Below are 19,349 nucleotides of genomic sequence, written 5' to 3' on the forward strand. Positions count from 1 at the left end.
TCAAAGTCACACAGCTGGTAAGTCGAGGAGCCGGGATAAGAACCCATGATCTCTGACTCCCAAGCCCGTGCTCTTTCCACCGAGCCACGCTGCTTCTCTACATGTGCAGTTCTGTCTAATAATAATGGTATTTGTTAAGCGCTCACTATGTGCCAAGCACTGTTCTAAGCACTGATCCGCATACCCATTCAATAATTCTGCTTTTTAGTGGCATGATGGGGATAAAACATGATGGGAGAGCTCACCTTTCCCTTATCCCCCGCTTACCATTGAAACAGTGTTGACAGCGGCACAATTTCTGTTACCGCGGAGGTTTCCACTAGGACATCTACAAAGTCGTTGCGGCGGTGATTCTACCGGATTTACGTTGTGGCGTGTAAATTCGCTGCCGATTCCAACTTTTAAATCCCGGGCAGATCTTTGTTTCGCCAAGTCTGTGGATAAATTTAAATGTCACACTTCACTGAATGTTCTGATCAACAGTTTTTTGCGTGTTTTAGGCACTTCAGGTTACCATCGAAGCTTTCCATCAGAGGAATGAAACCTTCAGAAACGCAATCGCCAAAGATAATGACCTTCACTTGGAGGTTTCTGTAAGTCAAGCGAAGCTCTTTAACCGCCAGGTCCTCTGTTGTCCCTTTGAGTTAGCAAATGGTCTGTCGCCAATGGCCAACGCTAGCCCCGAGGATATAACATGTCAGGGTTCCTCTAGGTCGGGAATGACAAAGCAATCATTTTGTGAGCAAACCATTTCCCTTTTCGGTGCCCGTGGGTACTTTTGAGACAGATTCCCATTCTTCCTCGGATAAATGAGTCAGGGACTGACTTTCTCATACTGGCTCGCTTTTTTGACTGACCCCTTTGTTAGCCCAGATCTTCGCCCGGGTTTCAAAAGATGGTTTGAGCGGTGTGGCAGCGCTTTTCCGACGGAAGGGAATAAGAATGCCCCGGAGTAAAAAAAAAAAACTCCATCATCCAGCGTCTTTTTTCCTTCCTAGACTGCCGAGCTGGGGAAAAGGGCCCCCAGATGGATCCGAGACAACGAAGTGACCATGTGTATGAAATGCAAGGAGTCTTTCAACGCGCTGACGAGAAGGCGACACCATTGTCGTGCTTGTGGACATGTAAGGGAGAACATATTGGTCCCTTGATTTGGCTTTCGGTAGCCTTGAATTTTCTTTCTGGTGCTTGTTAAAGTGCTTACGATGCGTCGAGCGCTGTTCTAAGCACTGGGATAGAGAGAAGTTCCTCAGGTGGACTCAGGCAGTTCTCAGGTAGTTCATTGTGTGGAGGGAATGTGGCTACCCACCCTGTTGTTCATCATTCAATCCTATTTATTCATTCAATCGTATTTATTGAGCGCTTACTCTGTGCAGAGCACTGTACTGAGCGCTTGGGAAGTACAAGTCGGCAACCTATAGAGACGGTCCCTACCCGAAAATGGGCTGTGCAGAGCACTGTACTAAGCGCTTGGAAAGTACAATTCGGCAACACGTAGAGACAGTCCCTATCCAAAAATGGCCTCACAGTCTATTGCAGTAATAATAATAATAATAATGGCATTTATTAAGTGCTTGGGGGAATACAAGGTGATGAGGTTGTCCTACATGGGGCTCACAGTCTTCACCCCCATTTTACAGATGAGGTAACTGAGACACAGAGAAGTGAAGTGACTTGCCCAAAGTCACACAGCTGACAAGTGGTGGAGCCAGGATTCGAACCCATGTCCTCCAACTCCAAAGCCCGGGCTCTTTCCATTGAGCCACGCTGCTTCTCCATAGGAATCGTGGTATTTGTTAAGTGCTTACTATGTGCCAGGCAGTGTACTAAGCATTGGAGTGGGTACAAGTAAATCAGGGAGGACACAGCCTCTGTCCCACATGGGGCTCACGGTATCATTCATCATCATCATCAATCGTATTTACTGAGCGCTTACTATGTGCAGAGCACTGTACTAAGCGCTTGGGAAGTACAAATTGGCAACATAATTGGTGTCATTCTCATTTTATAGAAGCAGCGTGGCTCAATGGAAAGAGCACGGACTTGGGAGTCAGAGGTCATGGGTTCAAATGCCGGCCCTGCCAATTGTCAGCTGTGTGACTTTGGGCAAGTCACTTAGCTTCTCTGTGCCTCAGTTACCTCATCTGTAAAATGGGGATGAAGACTGTGAGCCCCCCGTGGGACAACCTGATCACCTTGTATCCCCTCCCAGCACTTAGAACAGTGCTTCACACATATATGTTTGTTCGTATTTATTACTCTATTTATTTATTCTACTTGTACATATCTATTCTATTTATTTTATTTTGTTAATATGTTTTGTTTTGTTTTCAGTCTCCCACTTCTAGACTGTGAGCCCGCTGTTGGGTAGGGACCGGCTCTATATATTGCCAACTTGTACTTCCCAAGCGCTTAGTACAGTGCTCTGCACACAGTAAGTGCTCAAAAAATATGATTGATTGATTAACAAATGCCATCAGTATTATTATTATAGATGAGATAACTGAGGCACAGAGGAAGTGAAGTGACTTGCTCAAGGTCACAAAGCAGACAAGTGGCAGAACCGGGATTAGAACCCATGACCTTTTGACTCCGAGGCCTCTGCTCAGTCCACAACGCCATGGACTTTCTGTGTGTCACGCACTCTTCTAAGCACTGGGGTAGCTACAGGTTTATTCATTCATTCAATCATATTTATTGAGCGCTTACTGTGTGCAGAGCACTGTACTAAGCGCTTGGGAAGTACAAGTTGGCAACATATAGAGACGGTCCCTACCCAACAGCGGGCTCACAGTCTAGAAGTTGATCAGTTAGACCTTGAGCTCACTGTGGGCAGGGAATGTGTCTTCCAACTCTGTCGTATCGTACTTTTCCAAGTGCTTAGTACAGTGGTCCGTGCAAAGTAAGCACTCAATAAATACAATTGCTTGACTGATTAATTGGACACCGTCCCCATCCCTCATGAGGCTCACAATCTAAGGAGGAGGGAGAACAGGTGGATTATAAATCCCTTCAAGGCCCTACTTCCTTTCAAGGCCCTACTGAGAGCTCACCTCCTCCAGGAGGCCTTCCCAGACTGAGCCCCTTCCTTCCTCTCCCCCTCGTCCCCCTCTCTATCCCCCCCATCTTACCTCCTTCCCTTCCCCACAGCACCTGTATATATGTATATACGTTTGTACATATTTATTACTCTATTTATTTATTTATGTATTTTACTTGTACATATCTATTCTATTTTATTTTGTTAGTATGTTTGGTTTTGTTCTCTGTCTCCCCCTTTTAGACTGTGAGCCCACTGTTGGGTAGGGTCTGTCTCTATATGTTGCCAATTTGTACTTCCCAAGCGCTTAGTACAGTGCTCTGCACATAGTAAGCGCTCAATAAATACGATTGATGATGATGATTATAAATGTGTTCATTTCAAAGTGGGCGGTATTTAATTAAAAAGGAAAATTGAACTCTGCCATATAGCTAGTCTTTTCATTCATTCAGTCGTATTTATTGAGCACTTACTGTGTGCAGAGCACTGCACCAAGTGCTTGGGAGAGTACAATACAACAATAAGCAGGCACGTTCCCTGCCACAGTGAGCTTACAGTCTTTCACTCCACTGATTGTAGTCTCTTCCAGTCTATTCTCATTTTTACAACAATATTTCTCCTCCCTTCTCATCGCCTCCTTACTTATCTTCCCCTTCCTGATGGCAGTTTGCCATCCCGGAGTCCCAGCTGGGATCCTCCCACCAACGGATCGATCAGTAATATTTAACTGAGCACTTTGTGCAGAGCACTGAATTAAGTACTTGGGAGAGTACAATCCAGTCAATCAATCAATCAATTGTATTTATTGAGCGCTTACTGTGTGCAGAGCACTGTACTAAGCGCTTGGGAAGTACATGTCGGCAACACATAGAGACAGTTCCTACCCAACAGCGGGCTCACAGTCTAGAAGGGGGAGACAGAGAACAAAACCAAACATACTAACAAAATAAAATAAATGGAATAGATATGTAGAAGATAAATAAATAGAGTAATACAATAATATTAGTACACTCATTGATACATTCATTCAATTCTGAGTGCTTACTGTTTGCAGAGCACTGTACTAAGCGCTTGGAAAGTACAGTACAGCAATAAAGAGAGACAATCCCTGCCCACAATGGGTTTACACTCTAGAGGGGTGGGTTTATGTACATCCTCAACGCTTATGTGCTAATCTGTAATTTATTTATGATGTTTATAATGTTTGTCTCCCCCCTCTAGATTGTAAACTTGTTGTGGGCAGGGAACGTATCTACCATCTCTGTTGTATTGGACTTTCCCAAGCACTGAATAAAGTGCTGTGCACACAGTAAGCGCTCAATAAATACGACTGACTGATTTTCTGCTAGCATGCAGACCCTCCTCCTACTGAATAGTAAGCTCCTCTTCTAGATTGTAAACTCCCTGTGGGCAGGAAACGTGTCTACCAGGTGTGTTGTACTCTCCCAGATGCTTAGTAAAGTGCTCAGTGCACAGTAAGTGGTCAATAAATTCATTTATTCATTCATTCAATCGTATCTATTGAGCGCTTACTGTGTGCAGAGCACTGTACTAAGCGCTTGGGAAGTAAAAGTCGGCAACATATAGAGACGGTCCCTACCCATCAACGGGCTCACAGTCTAGAAGGGGGAGACAGACAACAAAACAAAACAAATAGATCACTGATTGAATAGACAAGCAGCTTTCATTTAGAAATATTATGTAACTGTAATGTATTTCTGTAGTTATCATAACAAGGTATTCTGTTATAAAACAGTTGATTATATTTCCGTAACTATGATATGATAGTCCCTCATAAGACATTTAGTTTATTACTAGCCCATACAAGCCTGCCCTTTCATATCATAGTTTCTCAGAAGCGTTATTTGAACCGTTTGTGTTTCCGATGGCGCATTCTCAATTTCCTTTTTTTAAAAATGGTACATCAAGGTGGTCTGTTGGAAGTGCTCAGATTATAAAGCTCATCTGGAGTATGACAACAATAAACTGAACAAAGTTTGTAAAGACTGCTATCAAATAATAACTGGATGCACGGACAGCGAAGAAAAGAAAAGGAGAGGAATCTTGGAGGTATGGAGAAACAAAAACTTAATCCGGGGAATTGCTTGGATTATTTGGTTTTAGATTTAAAAAACACTTGAAGGTGCAAATGGCAAAAGAAAAGGTTACGACTATTACTATGACTAAGAACAGTGTGGCCTAGTGGATAGAGCCCGGGCCCAGGAGTCAGAAGGTTGTGGGTTCTAATTCCGGCTCCGCCACCTGTCTGCTGTGTGACCTTGGACTAGTCACTTCACTTCTTTGTGCCTCAGTTCCCTCATCTGTAAAATAGGGATTGGGACAGGAATGATGTCCAACCCAATTATTTTGTATCTACCCCAGCGCTTAGTACAGTGCCTGGCACATAGGAAGCACTTAACCAATACCACAATTATTACTATTATTACAACTACTACTACTACTAGTAGTGTTTGTTAAGCGCTTCCTATGTGTCTAACACATAGCAGCATGAGAAGCAGCATGAGAAGCAGCGTGGCTCAGTGGAAAGAGCACGGGCTTTGGAATCAGAGGTCATGGTTCAAATCCCGGCTCCGCCAGTTGTCAGCTGTGTGACTTTGGGCAAGTCACTTCACTTCTCTGGGCCTCAGTTACCACATCTGTAAAATGAGGATGAAGACTGTGAGCCCCTTGTGGGACAACCTGATCACCTTGTAATCCTCAGTGCTTAGAGCAGTGCTTTGCACATAGTAAGTGCTTAATAAATACCATTATTATTATTATTATTATTATTAACACTGTAGTAAACACTGGAGTAGATACAAGGTAATCAGGTCCCATGTGGGGCTCAGAGTCTAAGCAACAAATCCCCCAGTACAGCTGAGGAAAATGAGGCACAGAGAAGTTAAGCGACTTGCCTAAGAACCGGGATTAGAACCCAGGTCCTCTGATTTCCAGGCCTGTGCTCTTTCATTCCCCGAGGATTGACATAAGTCCCATCCGTTTTAAATGTGAAATGTCATTTTTATGTGGGTGAAGTCCTAGAGAGAAAATGTGGTTCTGATAAGTGATGCTTCTTATAGTTTTAAACTAAGAAGCACTTAGCTGTGTGACTTTGGGCAAGTCACTTAATTTCTCTGTGCCTCAGTGGAAAGAGCCCGGGCTTTGGAGTCACAGGTCATGGGTTCAAATCCCGGCTCCGCCACTAGTCAGCTGTGTGACTTTGGACAAGTCACTTCACTTCTCTGGGCATCAGTTACCTCATCTGTAAAATGGGGATGAAGACTGTGAGCCCCCCATGGGACAACCTGTTCACCTTGTGACCCCCCCCCCAGCGCTTAGAACAGTGCTTCGCACATAGTAAGCGCTTAACAAATGTTATTATCATTATTATTATTATTATTATTATTAAGAAGCGGTCTGGGTTTTTGGAGATGATCAGAGTGATTTTTCCAAATGTTTTCTGATCTGACTTTGAAAATTATGGGGTGCAAACTAGGAAAGATACTAAAGTCAATCAAGCAGTTCTAATTGCTAAAAATTGCTTTCAGAGAAAGCTTTATATTCCTAATAATTGTATTTTTGGAAGAGGTGGCTGTGCAGATACAAGTGCGATTATTATCGTTATTATATCATCATCATCATCATTATGTACGTGTCAAGCCCTGTTCTAAGCGCTGGGTTAGGTACAAGATAATCAGGTCGGGCACAGTCCCCATCCCATTTGGGGCTCACATTTGAAGTAGGAAGGAGAACAGGAGGTGAATCCCCTTTTTACAGATGAAGGAACTGAGGCACGGAGTGAAGTTAAGTGTCTTTCTTGCCCTAGGTCAGACAGCCAACAAGTGGCGGGGCATTTCATTCATTCATTCAATCGTATTTATTGAGCGCTTACTATGTGCAGAGCACTGTACTAAGCACTTGGGAAGTACAAGTTGGCAACATATAGAGACAGGCCCTAAGCAACAGCGGGTTAACAGTCTAGAAGGGGGAGACAGACAAAAATAAAACAATCAATCAATCAATCAATCAATCATCAATCGTATTTATTGAGCGCTTACTGTGTGCAGAGCACTGTACTAAGCACTTGGGAAGTACAAGTTGGCAACATATAGACACAGTCCCTACCCAACAGTGGGCTCACAGTCTAAAAGAAGTAGATAGGTGTCAATATCATAAGAATAAATAGAATTATAGCTATATACATATCATTCATTCATTCATTCAATCGTATTTATTGAGCGCTTACTGTGTGCAGAGCACTGTACTAAGCGTTTGGGAAGTCCAAGTTGGCAACATCTAGAGATGGTCCCTACCCAACAGCAGGCTCACAGTCTAGAAGGGGGAGACAGACAAAAATAGAACAAGTAGATAGGTGTCAATACCATAAGAATAAATAGAATTATAGCTATATACATATCATTCATTCATTCATTCAGTCGTATTTATTGAGCGCTTACTGTGTGCAGAGCACTGTACTAAGCGCTTGGGAAGTCCAAGTCGGCAACATCTAGAGACGGTCCCTACCCAACAGCGGGCTCGCCGTCTAGAAGGGGGAGACAGACAACAAACCAAAACATGTTAACAAAATACAATAAATAGAAGAAATATGTACAAATAAAATAAATAAACAGAGTAATAAATACATACAAACATATATACAGGTGCTGTGGGGAGGGGAAGGAGGTCAGGCGGGGGGATGGGGAGGGGGAACAAAATATATTTTGTTATATTTAACAAACTAAGGATAATAAATATGTACCAATAAAATAAATAGCGTAATAAATCTGTACAAATATATGCAAGTGCTGTAGGGAAGGGAAGGGGATAGGGCAGAGGGAGGGAAGGAGGGAACAGGATTAGAACCAGATCTTCTGGTTTCCCCGGACCGTGGTTTTTCCACTAAGTCCCGCTGCACCTCCATTGATGTAAATTTGATGTAATGTGGAAGTAGCAGTGTGACCTAGTGGAAAGAGACTGAGCCTGGGAGACAGAGGACCTGGGTTCAAATCCTAGCTCTGCCAATTGCTTGCCGTGTGACCTTGGGCAAGTCACTTAACTTCTCTAAGCCTCCGTTCCCTCGACTGTAAAATGGGAACTCAATCCTCCTCCCTCCGTCTTAGATTGTGAGCCCCCAGTGGGACAGAGACTATGTCCAACCTGCTAAAGCTCGTTTCTACCCCAGTGCTTAGAACAGTGCTTGACAGATAGTAAGCGCCTAATGAATGCCATTAAAAAAAATCGACAATTAATAACAATAATTGTGGTATTTGTGTGGAGTGGATAAAAGCAAATCGGGTTGGACACAGTCCCTGTCCCACATGGGGCTCACAGTCTCAATCCCCATAATAATAATGATGGCATTTATTAAGCACTTACTATGTGCAAAGCACTGTTCAAAGCACTAGGGGAGGTTACAAGGTGATCAGGTTGTCCCACGGGGGGCTCACAGTCTCAATCCCCATTTTACAGATGAGGTCATTTAAGCCCAGAGAAGTTAAGTGTCTTGCCCAAAGTCACACAGTGGACAATTGGCGGAGCTGGGATTTGAACCCACGACCTCTGACTCCAAAGCCCGTTGCTCTTTCCACTGAGCCACGCTACTTCTCACTAGCCACGCTACTTCTCACTTCCCCATTTTGCAGATGAGGTATCTGAGGCCCAGAGAAGTGAAATGACTTGCCTCAGGTCACACAGCAAACAGGTGGCGGAGCCGGGATTAGAACCCGTGACCGCCTGACTCCCAGGCTTTATCTACGAGGCCACGTTGCTTCTCTAACGACTGATATAAGCTTGTTCAAAATCATTTCTAGCAGTAGATGAATATGCCCTGTGACTTCTCCATAGAGAGGTTCCAAAAATCAGTCAAAATGCAGTTCATTGTGCTTTCTAATTTTAGCTGCCGTTCTATGGAAGTTGGTTTGGCCTTCGGTTATTTCTCTGTCTATCTGTCTTTTTACTCTTTGGACCCTATTTTCCCAGATTGAATCAGCAGAAGTCTCTGGAAACAGTGTCATATGCAGTTTCCTTCTGTATATGGAAAAGTCAAAGCCTTGGCAGAAGGCTTGGTGTGTAATCCCCAAACAGGACGCCTTTGTCCTCTACATGTATGGTGCACCACAGGTATGTACTGAGCCGCTACCCTCTCTCTGAATCTCTCGCCAAAGGGGCTAGTCAGTTGGTGTCTACGTGTTTGGTTTTGTTGTCTGTCTAGACTGTGAGCCCGTTGTTGGGTAGGGACCGTCTCTATGTGTTGCCGACTTGTACTTCCCAAGCGTTTAGTCCATTCAATTCATTCAATCGTATGTATTGAGCGCTGACTGTGTGCAGAGCACTGGACTAAGCGCTTGGGAAGGACAAGTCGGCAACATATAGAGACGGTCCCTACCCAACAGTGGGCTCACAGTCTAGAAGAGCTCTGCACACAGTCCAGAGCTCTGCACACAGTAAGCGCTCAATAAATACGACTGAATGAATGAATGAATGAATAGAGGAAGAGTCTGTCAGTCTCAATCAATCAGATTTATCGAGCACTTTCTATGTGTATGAGGTATCTGGGACAGTATAATATAAGACCCCTTTGAGGGTCCAGAACCCTACCAATCAATCAATCAATCAATCAATCTTATTTATCGAGCGCTTACTGTGTGCAGAGCACTGTACTAAGTGCTTGGGAAGTACAAGTTGGCAACACATAGAGACAGTCCCTACCCAACAGTGGGCTCACAGTCTAGAAGGGGGAGACAGAGAACAAAACCAAACATACTAACAAAATAAAATAAATAGAATAGATAAGTACAAGTAAAATAAATAAATGAATAGAGTAATAAATATGTACCAACGTATATACAGGTGCTGTGGGGAAGGGAAGGAGGTAAGATGGGGGGGGGTGGAGAGGGGGGCAAGGGGGAGAGGAAGGAAGGGGCTGAGTGTGGGAAGGCCTCCTGGAGGAGGTGAGCTCTCAGTAGGGCCTTGAAGGGAGGAAGAGAGCTAGCGTGGCGGATGTGGGGAAGGAAGGAATTCCAGGCCAGGGGGAGGACGTGGGCCGGGGGTCGATGGCGGGACAGGCGAGAATGAGGCACGGTGAGGAGATTAGCGGTGGCAGAGGAGCGGAGGGTGCGGGCTGGGCTGGAGAAGGACAGAAGGGAGGTGAGGTAGGAGGGGGTGAGGGGATGGACAGCCTTGAAGCCAACAGGGAGGAGTTTTTGCTTGATTTGTAGATACAAATAGATACAAGGTTATAAGGTTGGACGCAGTCCATGTCCCATGTGGGGCTCAGAATCTTAATCCCCATTGTACAGATGAGGGAACTGAGCTTTTAGACTGTGAGCCCACTGTTGGGTAGGGACTGTATATGTTGCCAACTTGTACTTCCCAAGCACTTAGTACAGTGCTCTGCACACAGTAAGTGCTCAATAAATACGATTGATTGATTGATTGATTGACTGAAGTGACTTGCCTAAAATCGCACAGCGGGCAATGTGGTGGAGCTGGGATTAGAACCCAGGTCCTTGTAACTCTCAGGCCCGTGCTCTATCCACTCAGGCATACTGCTTCTCTGTTCTCCGCTTGCACCCTCCAATGTGGTAATCCAGCTCAGGAGCTGGATTAGGTGCGCTAATTACTTGATTATTATTAATAATAGTATTTTATATCATCATCATCATCATCAATCGTATTTATTGAGCGCTTACTATGTGCAGAGCACTGTACTAAGCGCTTGGGAAGTACAAATTGGCAACATAATATATATATAATAATATAAATTATTCATATTTATATTAATGTCCCTCTCCACACTGTAAGCTCATTGTGGACAGGGCACGTGTCTCCCAAGGCGTGTGTCTATCAACTCTGTTGTGTTGCACTCTCCCAAGCACTTAGTACAGTGTTCTGCACCCAGTAAACACTCAACAAATACCATTGGTTGAACGATTAGCTAATTTGCTGGGACTGCTTTTGAGTTTTCATTGATTGGTCCGGTCACCTGTGGACAAGCCAATCTTGGAGACCTTTCTAATGATGATAATTATTATTACAATAATAATTATGGTGTTAAGCACTTACTATGTGCCAAGTACTGTGAGCCCGTTGCTGGGTAGGGACTGTCTCTGTGTGTTTCAGAAGCAGCATGGCTCATGGAAAGAGCCCGGGCTTTGGAGTCAGAGGTCATGGGTTCAAATCCTGGCTCCGCCAGTTGTCAGCTGTGTGACTTTGAGCAAGTCACTTCACTTCTCTGGGCCTCAGTTACCTCATCTGTAAAATGGGGATGAAGACTGTGAGCACCCTGTGGGACAACCTGATCACCTTGTAACCTCCCCAGTGCTTAGAACAGTGTTTTGCACATAGTAAGCGCTTAATAAATTCCATCATTATTATTATTATTATATGTTGACGACTTGTACTTCCCAAGCGCTTAGTACAGTGCTCTGCACACAGTAAGCGCTCAATAAATATGATTGAATGAATGAATGACTGAAGTACTATATTAAGCACAGGGGCAGATACGAGGGAATCAGGTTGGACGCAGTCCCTGTCCTTTGTGGGACTCAATTGAAGTAGAGGGAGTAGGATTTAATCCAGATTTTATAAGTGAGGAAACTGAGGCACAGAGGTGTTAAGTGACTTGCTGTCACCCATCACCCGGGGAGAGGTTTGGGAATCGGTGTGACGAGAGAAAGAAGCCAAAGTCAAGGCCGAGCCAGACGAAATTTCTTCCGTGCGGTGAATTTAACTTCCCCTTCGGGAAGAGTATAATTAATTACTTCGGACTCGGCAATTTGAACTTCCCTTTAGGGAGGAATATGATTATTTAGTTATTGGGCGCGGCGAATTGAACCTTCCTTTTTGAGAGGAATATGATTATATCGGGGTTTCCCTGTCGGGAGAAATATGCTTATGTGTTGCTAACACGTGGTGAAGCACCTCATTCCGTCTCCTGAAGCAGTGTGGTTCAGTGGAAAGAGCCCCGGCTATGGAGTCAATCAATCAATCAATCAATCGTATTTATTGAGTGCTTAATGTGTGCAGAGCACTGTACTAAGCGCTTGGGAAGTACAAGTTGGCAACATATAGAGACAGTCCCTACTCAACAGTGGAGTCAGAGGTCATGGGTTCTAATCCCTGCTCCGCCACTTGTCAGCTGTGTGACTTTGGGCAAGTCAGTTAACTTCTCTGGGCCTCAGTTGCCTCATCTGGAAAATGGGGATGAAGAATGTGAGCCCCCCGTGGGACAGTCTGGTCACCTTGTAGCCTCCCCGGTGCTTAGAACAGTGCTTGGCACATAGTAAGCACTTAATAAATGCCATCATTATCATTATTTAAAGCAGTTCACCACCTTGCGCCTTCCTACCTCACTCACTTCTCTCCTTTTACAAGCCAGCCCTCACACTTCGCTCCTCGAGTTCAAATCCCAGCTCCTCCAGTTGTCAGCTGTGTGACTTTGGGCAAGTCACTCAACTTCTCTATGCCTCAGTTCCCTCATCTGGAAAATGGGGATTAAGACTGTGAGCCCCCCGTGGGACAGCCTGGTCACCTTGTAGCCTCCCCAGTGCTTAGAACAGTGCTTGGCACATAGTAAGCGCTTAATAAATGCCATTATTGTCATTGTTATTATTATTTAAAGCAGTTCACCACCTTGCTTGCGCCTTCCTACCTCACTGACCTCTCTCCTTTTACAAGCCAGCCCTCACACTTCGCTCCTCGAGTTCAAATCCCAGCTCCTCCAGTTGTCAGCTGTGTGACTTTGGGCAAGTCACTCAACTTCTCTATGCCTCAGTTCCCTCATCTGGAACTGGCCCTACTGAGAGCTCACCTCCTCCAGGAGGCCTTCCCAGACTGAGCCCCTTCCTTCCTCTCCCCCTCGTCCCCCTCTCCATCCCCCCCATCTTACCTCCTTCCCTTCCCCACAGCACCTGTATATATGTATATATGTTTGTACATATTTGTTACTCCATTTATTTATTTTACTTGTACATATCTATTCTATTTATTTTATTTTGTTAGTATGTCTGGTTTTGTTCTCTGTCTCCCCCTTTTAGACTGTGAGCCCGCTGTTGGGCAGGGACCGTCTCTATATGTTGCCAACTTGTACTTCCCAAGTGCTTAGTACAGTGCTCTGCACACAGTAAGTGCTCAATAAATACGATTGATGATGATGATTGATGAAAATGGGGATTAAGACTGTAAGCCCCCCGTGGGACAGCCTGGTCACCTTGTAACCTCCCCAGAGCTTAGATCAGTGCATTGCACATAGTAAGCGCTTAATAAATGCTATTATAATTATTATTATTATTCCCACCTGGAAGGAATTCGCTTATGTGTTACATACGTGTAGTGAAGCACCAAGCACCTGCCCACGAGAGGTGAGCGAGACAGTCCCGTCCCGTGGCCCCTAGCTTAGTGCAGACCGAGTGGGCATCCCAAACTCTGGGCAGGGGCGACGTGTGAATCCTGGCCGCTCCCCAAAAAGTCAGAGGCCACACGTATGATGATGATGATGATGATGATGGCATTTATTTAGCGCTTACTATGTGCAAAGCACTGTTCTAAGCACTGGGGAGGTTACAAGGTGGTCAGGTTGCCCCGTGGGGGCTCACAGTCTTAACCCCATTTTACAGATGAAGTAACTGAGAGGCCCAGAGAAGTTAAGTGACTTGCCCAACGTCACACAGCTGACAATTGGTGGAGCCGGGATTTGAACCCATGACCTCTGACTCCAAAGCCCGTGCTCTTTTCCACTGAGCTACGCTGCTTCTCTATTTATTTATTTATTCCCTGCGCTCCCAGGCCCTTCCAGCTTCCCGTCTCCCCTTGTCCAATCTCCCTCCCGTCTGCTCCTCCCCTCATTCACTCATTCAGTCGTATTTATTGAGCACTTGGGAGAGTACAATGCAATGATAAATAGACACATTCCCTGCCCACATTGAGTTTAAAGTCTCCATACCTTACTACTAATGATAATAATAATAATAATGGCATTTATTAAGCGCTTACTATGTGCAAAGCACTGTTCTAAGCGCTGGGGAGGTTACAAGGTGATCAGGTTGTCCCACAGGGGGCTCACAGTCTTCATCCCCATTTTACAGATGAAGCAACTGAGGCCCAGAGAAGTGAAGTGACTTGCCCAAAGTCACACAGCTGACAAGTGGCGGAGCCGGGATTTGAACCCATGACCTCTGACTCCAAAGCCCGGGCTCTTTTCCACTGAGCCACGCTGCTTCTCATGGTTATCATGGTATTCGGTAAGCGCTTACTACATGCCAAGCACAGTGGCTCAACGGAGCAGCCCGGGCTTTGGAGTCAGGGGTCATGGGTTCGAATCCCAGCTCCGCCACATGTCTGCTGTGTGACCTTGGGCAAGTCACTTAACTTCTCTGAGCCTCGGTTACCTCATCTGTAAAATGGGGATTTAGACTGTGAGCCCCACGTGGGACAACTTGATCACCTTGTATCCCCCCCAGCGCTTACAACAGTGCTTTGCACATAGTAAGCACTTAACAAATGCCACTGTTATTATTATTACTATTATTATTCTAAGCGCTGGGGTAGATACAAGGTTATGAGAAGCAGCGTGGGTCAGTGGAAAAGAGCACAAGCTTTGGAGTCAGAGGTCATGGGTTCAAATCCTGGCTCCACCAATTGTCAGCTGTGTGACTTTGGGCAAGTCACTTAACTTCTCTGTGCCTCAGTTACCTTATCTGTAAAATGGGGATTAAGATTGTGAGACCCCCGTGGGACAACCTGATCACCTTGTAACCTCCCCAGTGCTTAGAACGGTGCTTTGCACATAGTAAGCGCTTAACAAATGCCATTATTATTATCATTCTCTGTGCCTCAGTTACCTCATCTGTAAAATGGGGATTAAGATTGTGAGCCCCCCGTGGGACAACCTGATCACCTTGTAACCTCCCCAGCGCTTAGAACAGTGCTTTGCACACAGTAAGCGCTTAATAAATGCCATTATTATTATTATTATTATTATTATTATTATTATTATCATTATTATTATTATTATAATCTTCTAGACTGTAAGCCCGGTGTTGGGTAGGGACCATCTCTATATGTTGCCAACTTGTACTTCCCAAGCGCTTAGTACAGAGCTCTGCCCACAGTAAGCGCTCAATAAATACGATTGAATGAGTGAATGAATCAGGTCGGACGTGGTCCCTGTCTCACGTGGGGCTCACAGTCTTAATCCCCATTTGACAGATGAGGGAACTGAGGCCCAGAGAACTGAAGTGACTTGCCTAAGGTCACACAGCGGACAAGTGGCAGAGCCGGGATTAGAACTCCAACTCCCTCCAACTTCCAGGTCTGGGCTCTTATCGACTAGACCACACTGCTTCCCACCCTCTTACTCCCTTAAAACGCCGTCTTGTTTGCCTCTGCGCTCAGTTTGGAAAAGTTGTCATCACCATCAATCTTATTTATTGAGCGCTTACTATGTGCAGAGCACTGTACTAAGCGCTTGGGAAGTACAAATTGGCAACATCTAGAGACAGTCCCTACCCAACAGTGGGCTCACAGTCTAAAAGGGGGAGACAGAGAACAAAACCAAACATACTAACAAAATAAAATAGAATAGATATGTACAAGTAAAATAAATAAATAAATAAATAGAGTAATAAATATGTACAAACATATATACATATATACAGGTGCTGTGGGGAAGGGAAGGAGGTAAGATGGGGGGGATGGAGAGGGGGACGAGGGGGAGAGGAAGGAAGGGGCTCAGTCTGGGAAGGCGTCCTGGAGGAGGTGAGCTCTCAGCAGGGCCTTGAAGGGAGGAAGAGAGCTAGCTTGGCGGATGGGCAGAGGGATTGGGGGCATTCCAGGCCCGGGGAATGACGTAGGCCGGGGGTCGACGGCGGGACAGGCGAGAACGAAGTACAGTGAGGAGATTAGCGGCGGAGGAGCGGAGGGTGCGGGCTGGGCTGGAGAAGGACAGAAGGGAGGTGAGGTAGGAGGGGGCGAGGGGATGGACAGCCTTGAAGCCCAGGGTGAGGAGTTTCTGCCTGATGTGCAGATTGATTGGTAGCCACTGGAGATTATTGAGGAGGGGAGTGATATGCCCAGAGCGTTTCTGGACAAAGATAATCCGGGCAGCAGCATGAAGTATGGATTGAAGTGGAGAGAGACCCGAGGATGGGATATCAGAGAGAAGGCTGATGCAGTTGTCCCCACAATCCCCACAATCCCCCCTCCAGCATGGACCTCTTCTCCCGACCCCAACCTTGACTTATTTGTATGTGGCGGGGGCTTTCCTTTAGTCCGTTTGGCGTCGAATTGCCGTTCGTTTCCGTTTTCCATCTCCCTTCCACGGTATCGGGAAAGCTTCCTCGAAGACGTAGGATTTCGGGGTTCGACTTAGGCCGGTTGAGAGTCGTGTACAGTCTCTTTAGGGTGTCTTGGCTCATCCCCTTCCCCCCTTCCTTCCTCTCCCCCTCGTCCCCCTCTCCATCCCCCCCATCTTACCTCCTTCCCTTCCCTGCAGCACCTGTATATATGTATATATGTTTGTACATATTTATTACTCTATTTATTTTACTTGTACATATCTATTCTATTTATTTTATTTTGTTAGTATGTTTGGTTTTGTCTCCCCCTTTTAGACTGTGAACCCACTGGTGGGTAGGGACCGTCTCTATATGTTGCCAGTTCGTACTTCCCAAGCGCTTAGTACAGTGCACTGCACACAGTAAATGCTCAATAAATACGACTGCTGCTGATGATGATGATCCCCGCAACGTTTCTGTCGACAGGACGTCCGAGCCCAGGCCACGATCCCGCTGCTGGGGTACGCGGTGGACGACCTCCCCAGAAGCGCCGACCTCCCCCACAGCTTCAAACTGACCCAGTCCAAGTTCGTGCACAGCTTCGCCGCCGACAGCGAGGAGCTGAAACTGAAATGGCTGAAAATCATCCTTTCAGCGGTCAGAGGTGAGACCCCAGAATACGAGAACGAACCGCAGGTCACCGTCCACGATGATCCTGAACCCTCTGAAAAATCAGAATGCTAAACGTCAGACTTTTGGCCCGCCGGGTTGGCGGGAATTTCGGCTCCCCGCGTGCTTGGAAGACCAGAGGAAAGGCATTCCTAATCATCCCACACATCTCTTAGCACTTTATGTTGAAGGATCCCGCTCCATGAATGGATTTTTAGGACCCCTTTCTCCCTATATTTATGTACTGTTGGTGAAATTGACGGACAGAGCCATTCCACGGAGGTGATTTTAGGAAAGTCGTAAATAATGGAAACGTTTTAAGAGCTAGCCTTCGGTATTTACTGCTTGTTTGAAGAAAACGGCGTCATCTGAGTCTCTTACTATCAGGTTAAAATTCCCCTTTCACGAAGAATGCAGATACTTAGAATGTATCACACGTATTAATAGGACTTGTGGCAGATCGAAAGATATACCTCCAAGTTGCCAAAGTAGATCGATAGTGAAAAATATGGGACCATTAGTTATTAGAGTTATCCAAGTGAACTGTACAGCAATGATGTATTTAGAGCAATTAAAGTAGGCTTGACTAGAAAAATAATCAAATTGTTTAAATGTATATCTGTCTTGACCAGATAAATAGGCATGTAATGAGTATGTACATATAGTATAAGAGAAGGGTAGATGCTACTTGATTTACTTTGTCTTCGCAGCTGTTGATTCATATGTCTCTTATTTATTTTTTAAAAGAAAAAGTCACGTCGACCTCGGAATTAAAGAAGGCGCGTTTGCCTCGGAGTTAAGTAAGACACGTTGATCTTGGAATTAAGACCAGTGTCCCAAATGGAAAAATAATATATTTTTCTGGTTTGAGTGATTTAGGTTTTAATTTGTTGACATTAGTGTTTGGCTCTTTTTATACTATTAAAGAAAGTAGCAAATCTCCAGGGCATGTTACGGAATAGTAGTTAAGTGTGATCTTTCGGTTTCTGTTCCGTGGCCTGTTTATAACAGTGCCTCCTTCTGCAGGTTCTTGTTGGCCTATTTAAACGTTGTAGGGCATGTTCATTTTCAAAAGCGTATAAATATCGCGGTAACTTTTATGTTAAGTGCTTAGAAGGGCGCACTGTTCCTCTCTCACTGTTCCACATCTAAACTGACCTGGAACACTCATGGGACACGTGGAATCTGCTTTTTCATAACATTTTCACTTGCTTTCCGTAATTCTGGTTAATCAACAGGCGGTATCTAGCGAGCGCTCGCTGCGAGCGGGGCACTGTACTGAGCGTCTGTGGACATTTTGTAGAATAACCGGATCTTAAAAAACTTGCAGGCCGATATCCAGTCAGAGCGGAATCTTGAGGTAAATCCCCAGAAGATATAATAAGATGAAGGATGGTGTTGATTAAGTGTTTCCAGTGTGCTAAGCACTGGGGAAGTTATACGATTTTCATATCGGTCACAGTCGCTGCCTCACCCCAGGGTTCGCAGTTTAAGTGGGAGGGAGAACAGGTATGGAATCCCCATTTGACAGATGAGGGAACTGAGGCACAGAGAAGCGAAATGACTCGCCCAAGGTCACACAGCAGGCAAGTGGCGGAGCCGGCGCTAGAACCCAGGGGTCCCGACTGTGAGTCCTCGGCTCCTTCCTCTGCAGACCCTGCTTCCTCCCAGGATCCCTCTCCATCTACGTGAATAGAGCATCCGAAACATTTTTAAGGCTATAATCTCCTTATTCGTTGCCAAGGCAATTATCTCCAGAAAAAGAAGGATAAACGTTGTATTAAAAACTTGAGAATAAGATGGGGTGGCGGTGGGGAAGGGAATCAGTAAGGAAATTCCCCCCGCCGTGTCTGCTAATGCCTTGATGATGATGATGGCATTTATTCATTCATTCAATCGTATTTATTGAGCGCTTACTGTGTGCAGAGCACTGTACTAAGCGCTTGGAAAGTACAAGTTGGCAACATATAGAGACGGTCCCTACCCAACAGTGGGCTATTTATTAAGCACCTACTACGTGCAAAGCACTGTTGTAAGCGCTGGGGAGGTTACAAGGTGACCAGGTTGTCCCGCGGGGGGCTCACAGTCTTAATCCCCATTTTACAGATGAGGGAACTGAAGCCCAGAGAAGTGAAGTGACTTGCCCAAAGTCACACAGCAGAGCCGGGATTCGAACCCATGACCTCTGGCTCCAAAGCCCGGGCTCATTCCACTGAGCCACGCTGCTTCTCGGTGAGATTTCAACGGAAAGTAAAGTTTCTCAACTCAAGTCGGATCATTTGCTTAACTCTCAGCCCCGAGAATTTCATCGGGTCTCGTGTCAGGGCCCTGCTGGAGAAGCCCAGATGAATGAATGCACTGCCATC

The 19,349-nt window shown here is 45.4% G+C and overlaps 1 protein-coding gene across 3 annotated transcripts in view; it reads left to right on the top strand.

The window, feature by feature from the left end:
- FGD4 (FYVE, RhoGEF and PH domain containing 4) overlaps nt 1-18,838 on the top strand; it is a 387,351-nt gene extending 368,513 nt beyond the window's left edge. For all 3 annotated transcript variants that reach the window (XM_038741145.1, XM_038741142.1, XM_038741133.1), the window contains exons 13-17: nt 501-593; nt 999-1,124; nt 4,970-5,110; nt 9,020-9,160; nt 16,801-18,838. In XM_038741145.1, coding sequence (XP_038597073.1) covers nt 501-593; nt 999-1,124; nt 4,970-5,110; nt 9,020-9,160; nt 16,801-17,058 — 759 coding nt within the window. In that variant the 3' untranslated portion in view covers nt 17,059-18,838. The remainder of the gene's footprint in view (nt 1-500; nt 594-998; nt 1,125-4,969; nt 5,111-9,019; nt 9,161-16,800) is intronic.
- The last annotated feature ends 511 nt before the right edge of the window (nt 18,839-19,349 follow it).

The sequence above is a fragment of the Tachyglossus aculeatus genome, chromosome 2 (assembly GCF_015852505.1).
Source record: "Tachyglossus aculeatus isolate mTacAcu1 chromosome 2, mTacAcu1.pri, whole genome shotgun sequence".
Lineage (NCBI taxonomy): Eukaryota > Metazoa > Chordata > Mammalia > Monotremata > Tachyglossidae > Tachyglossus > Tachyglossus aculeatus.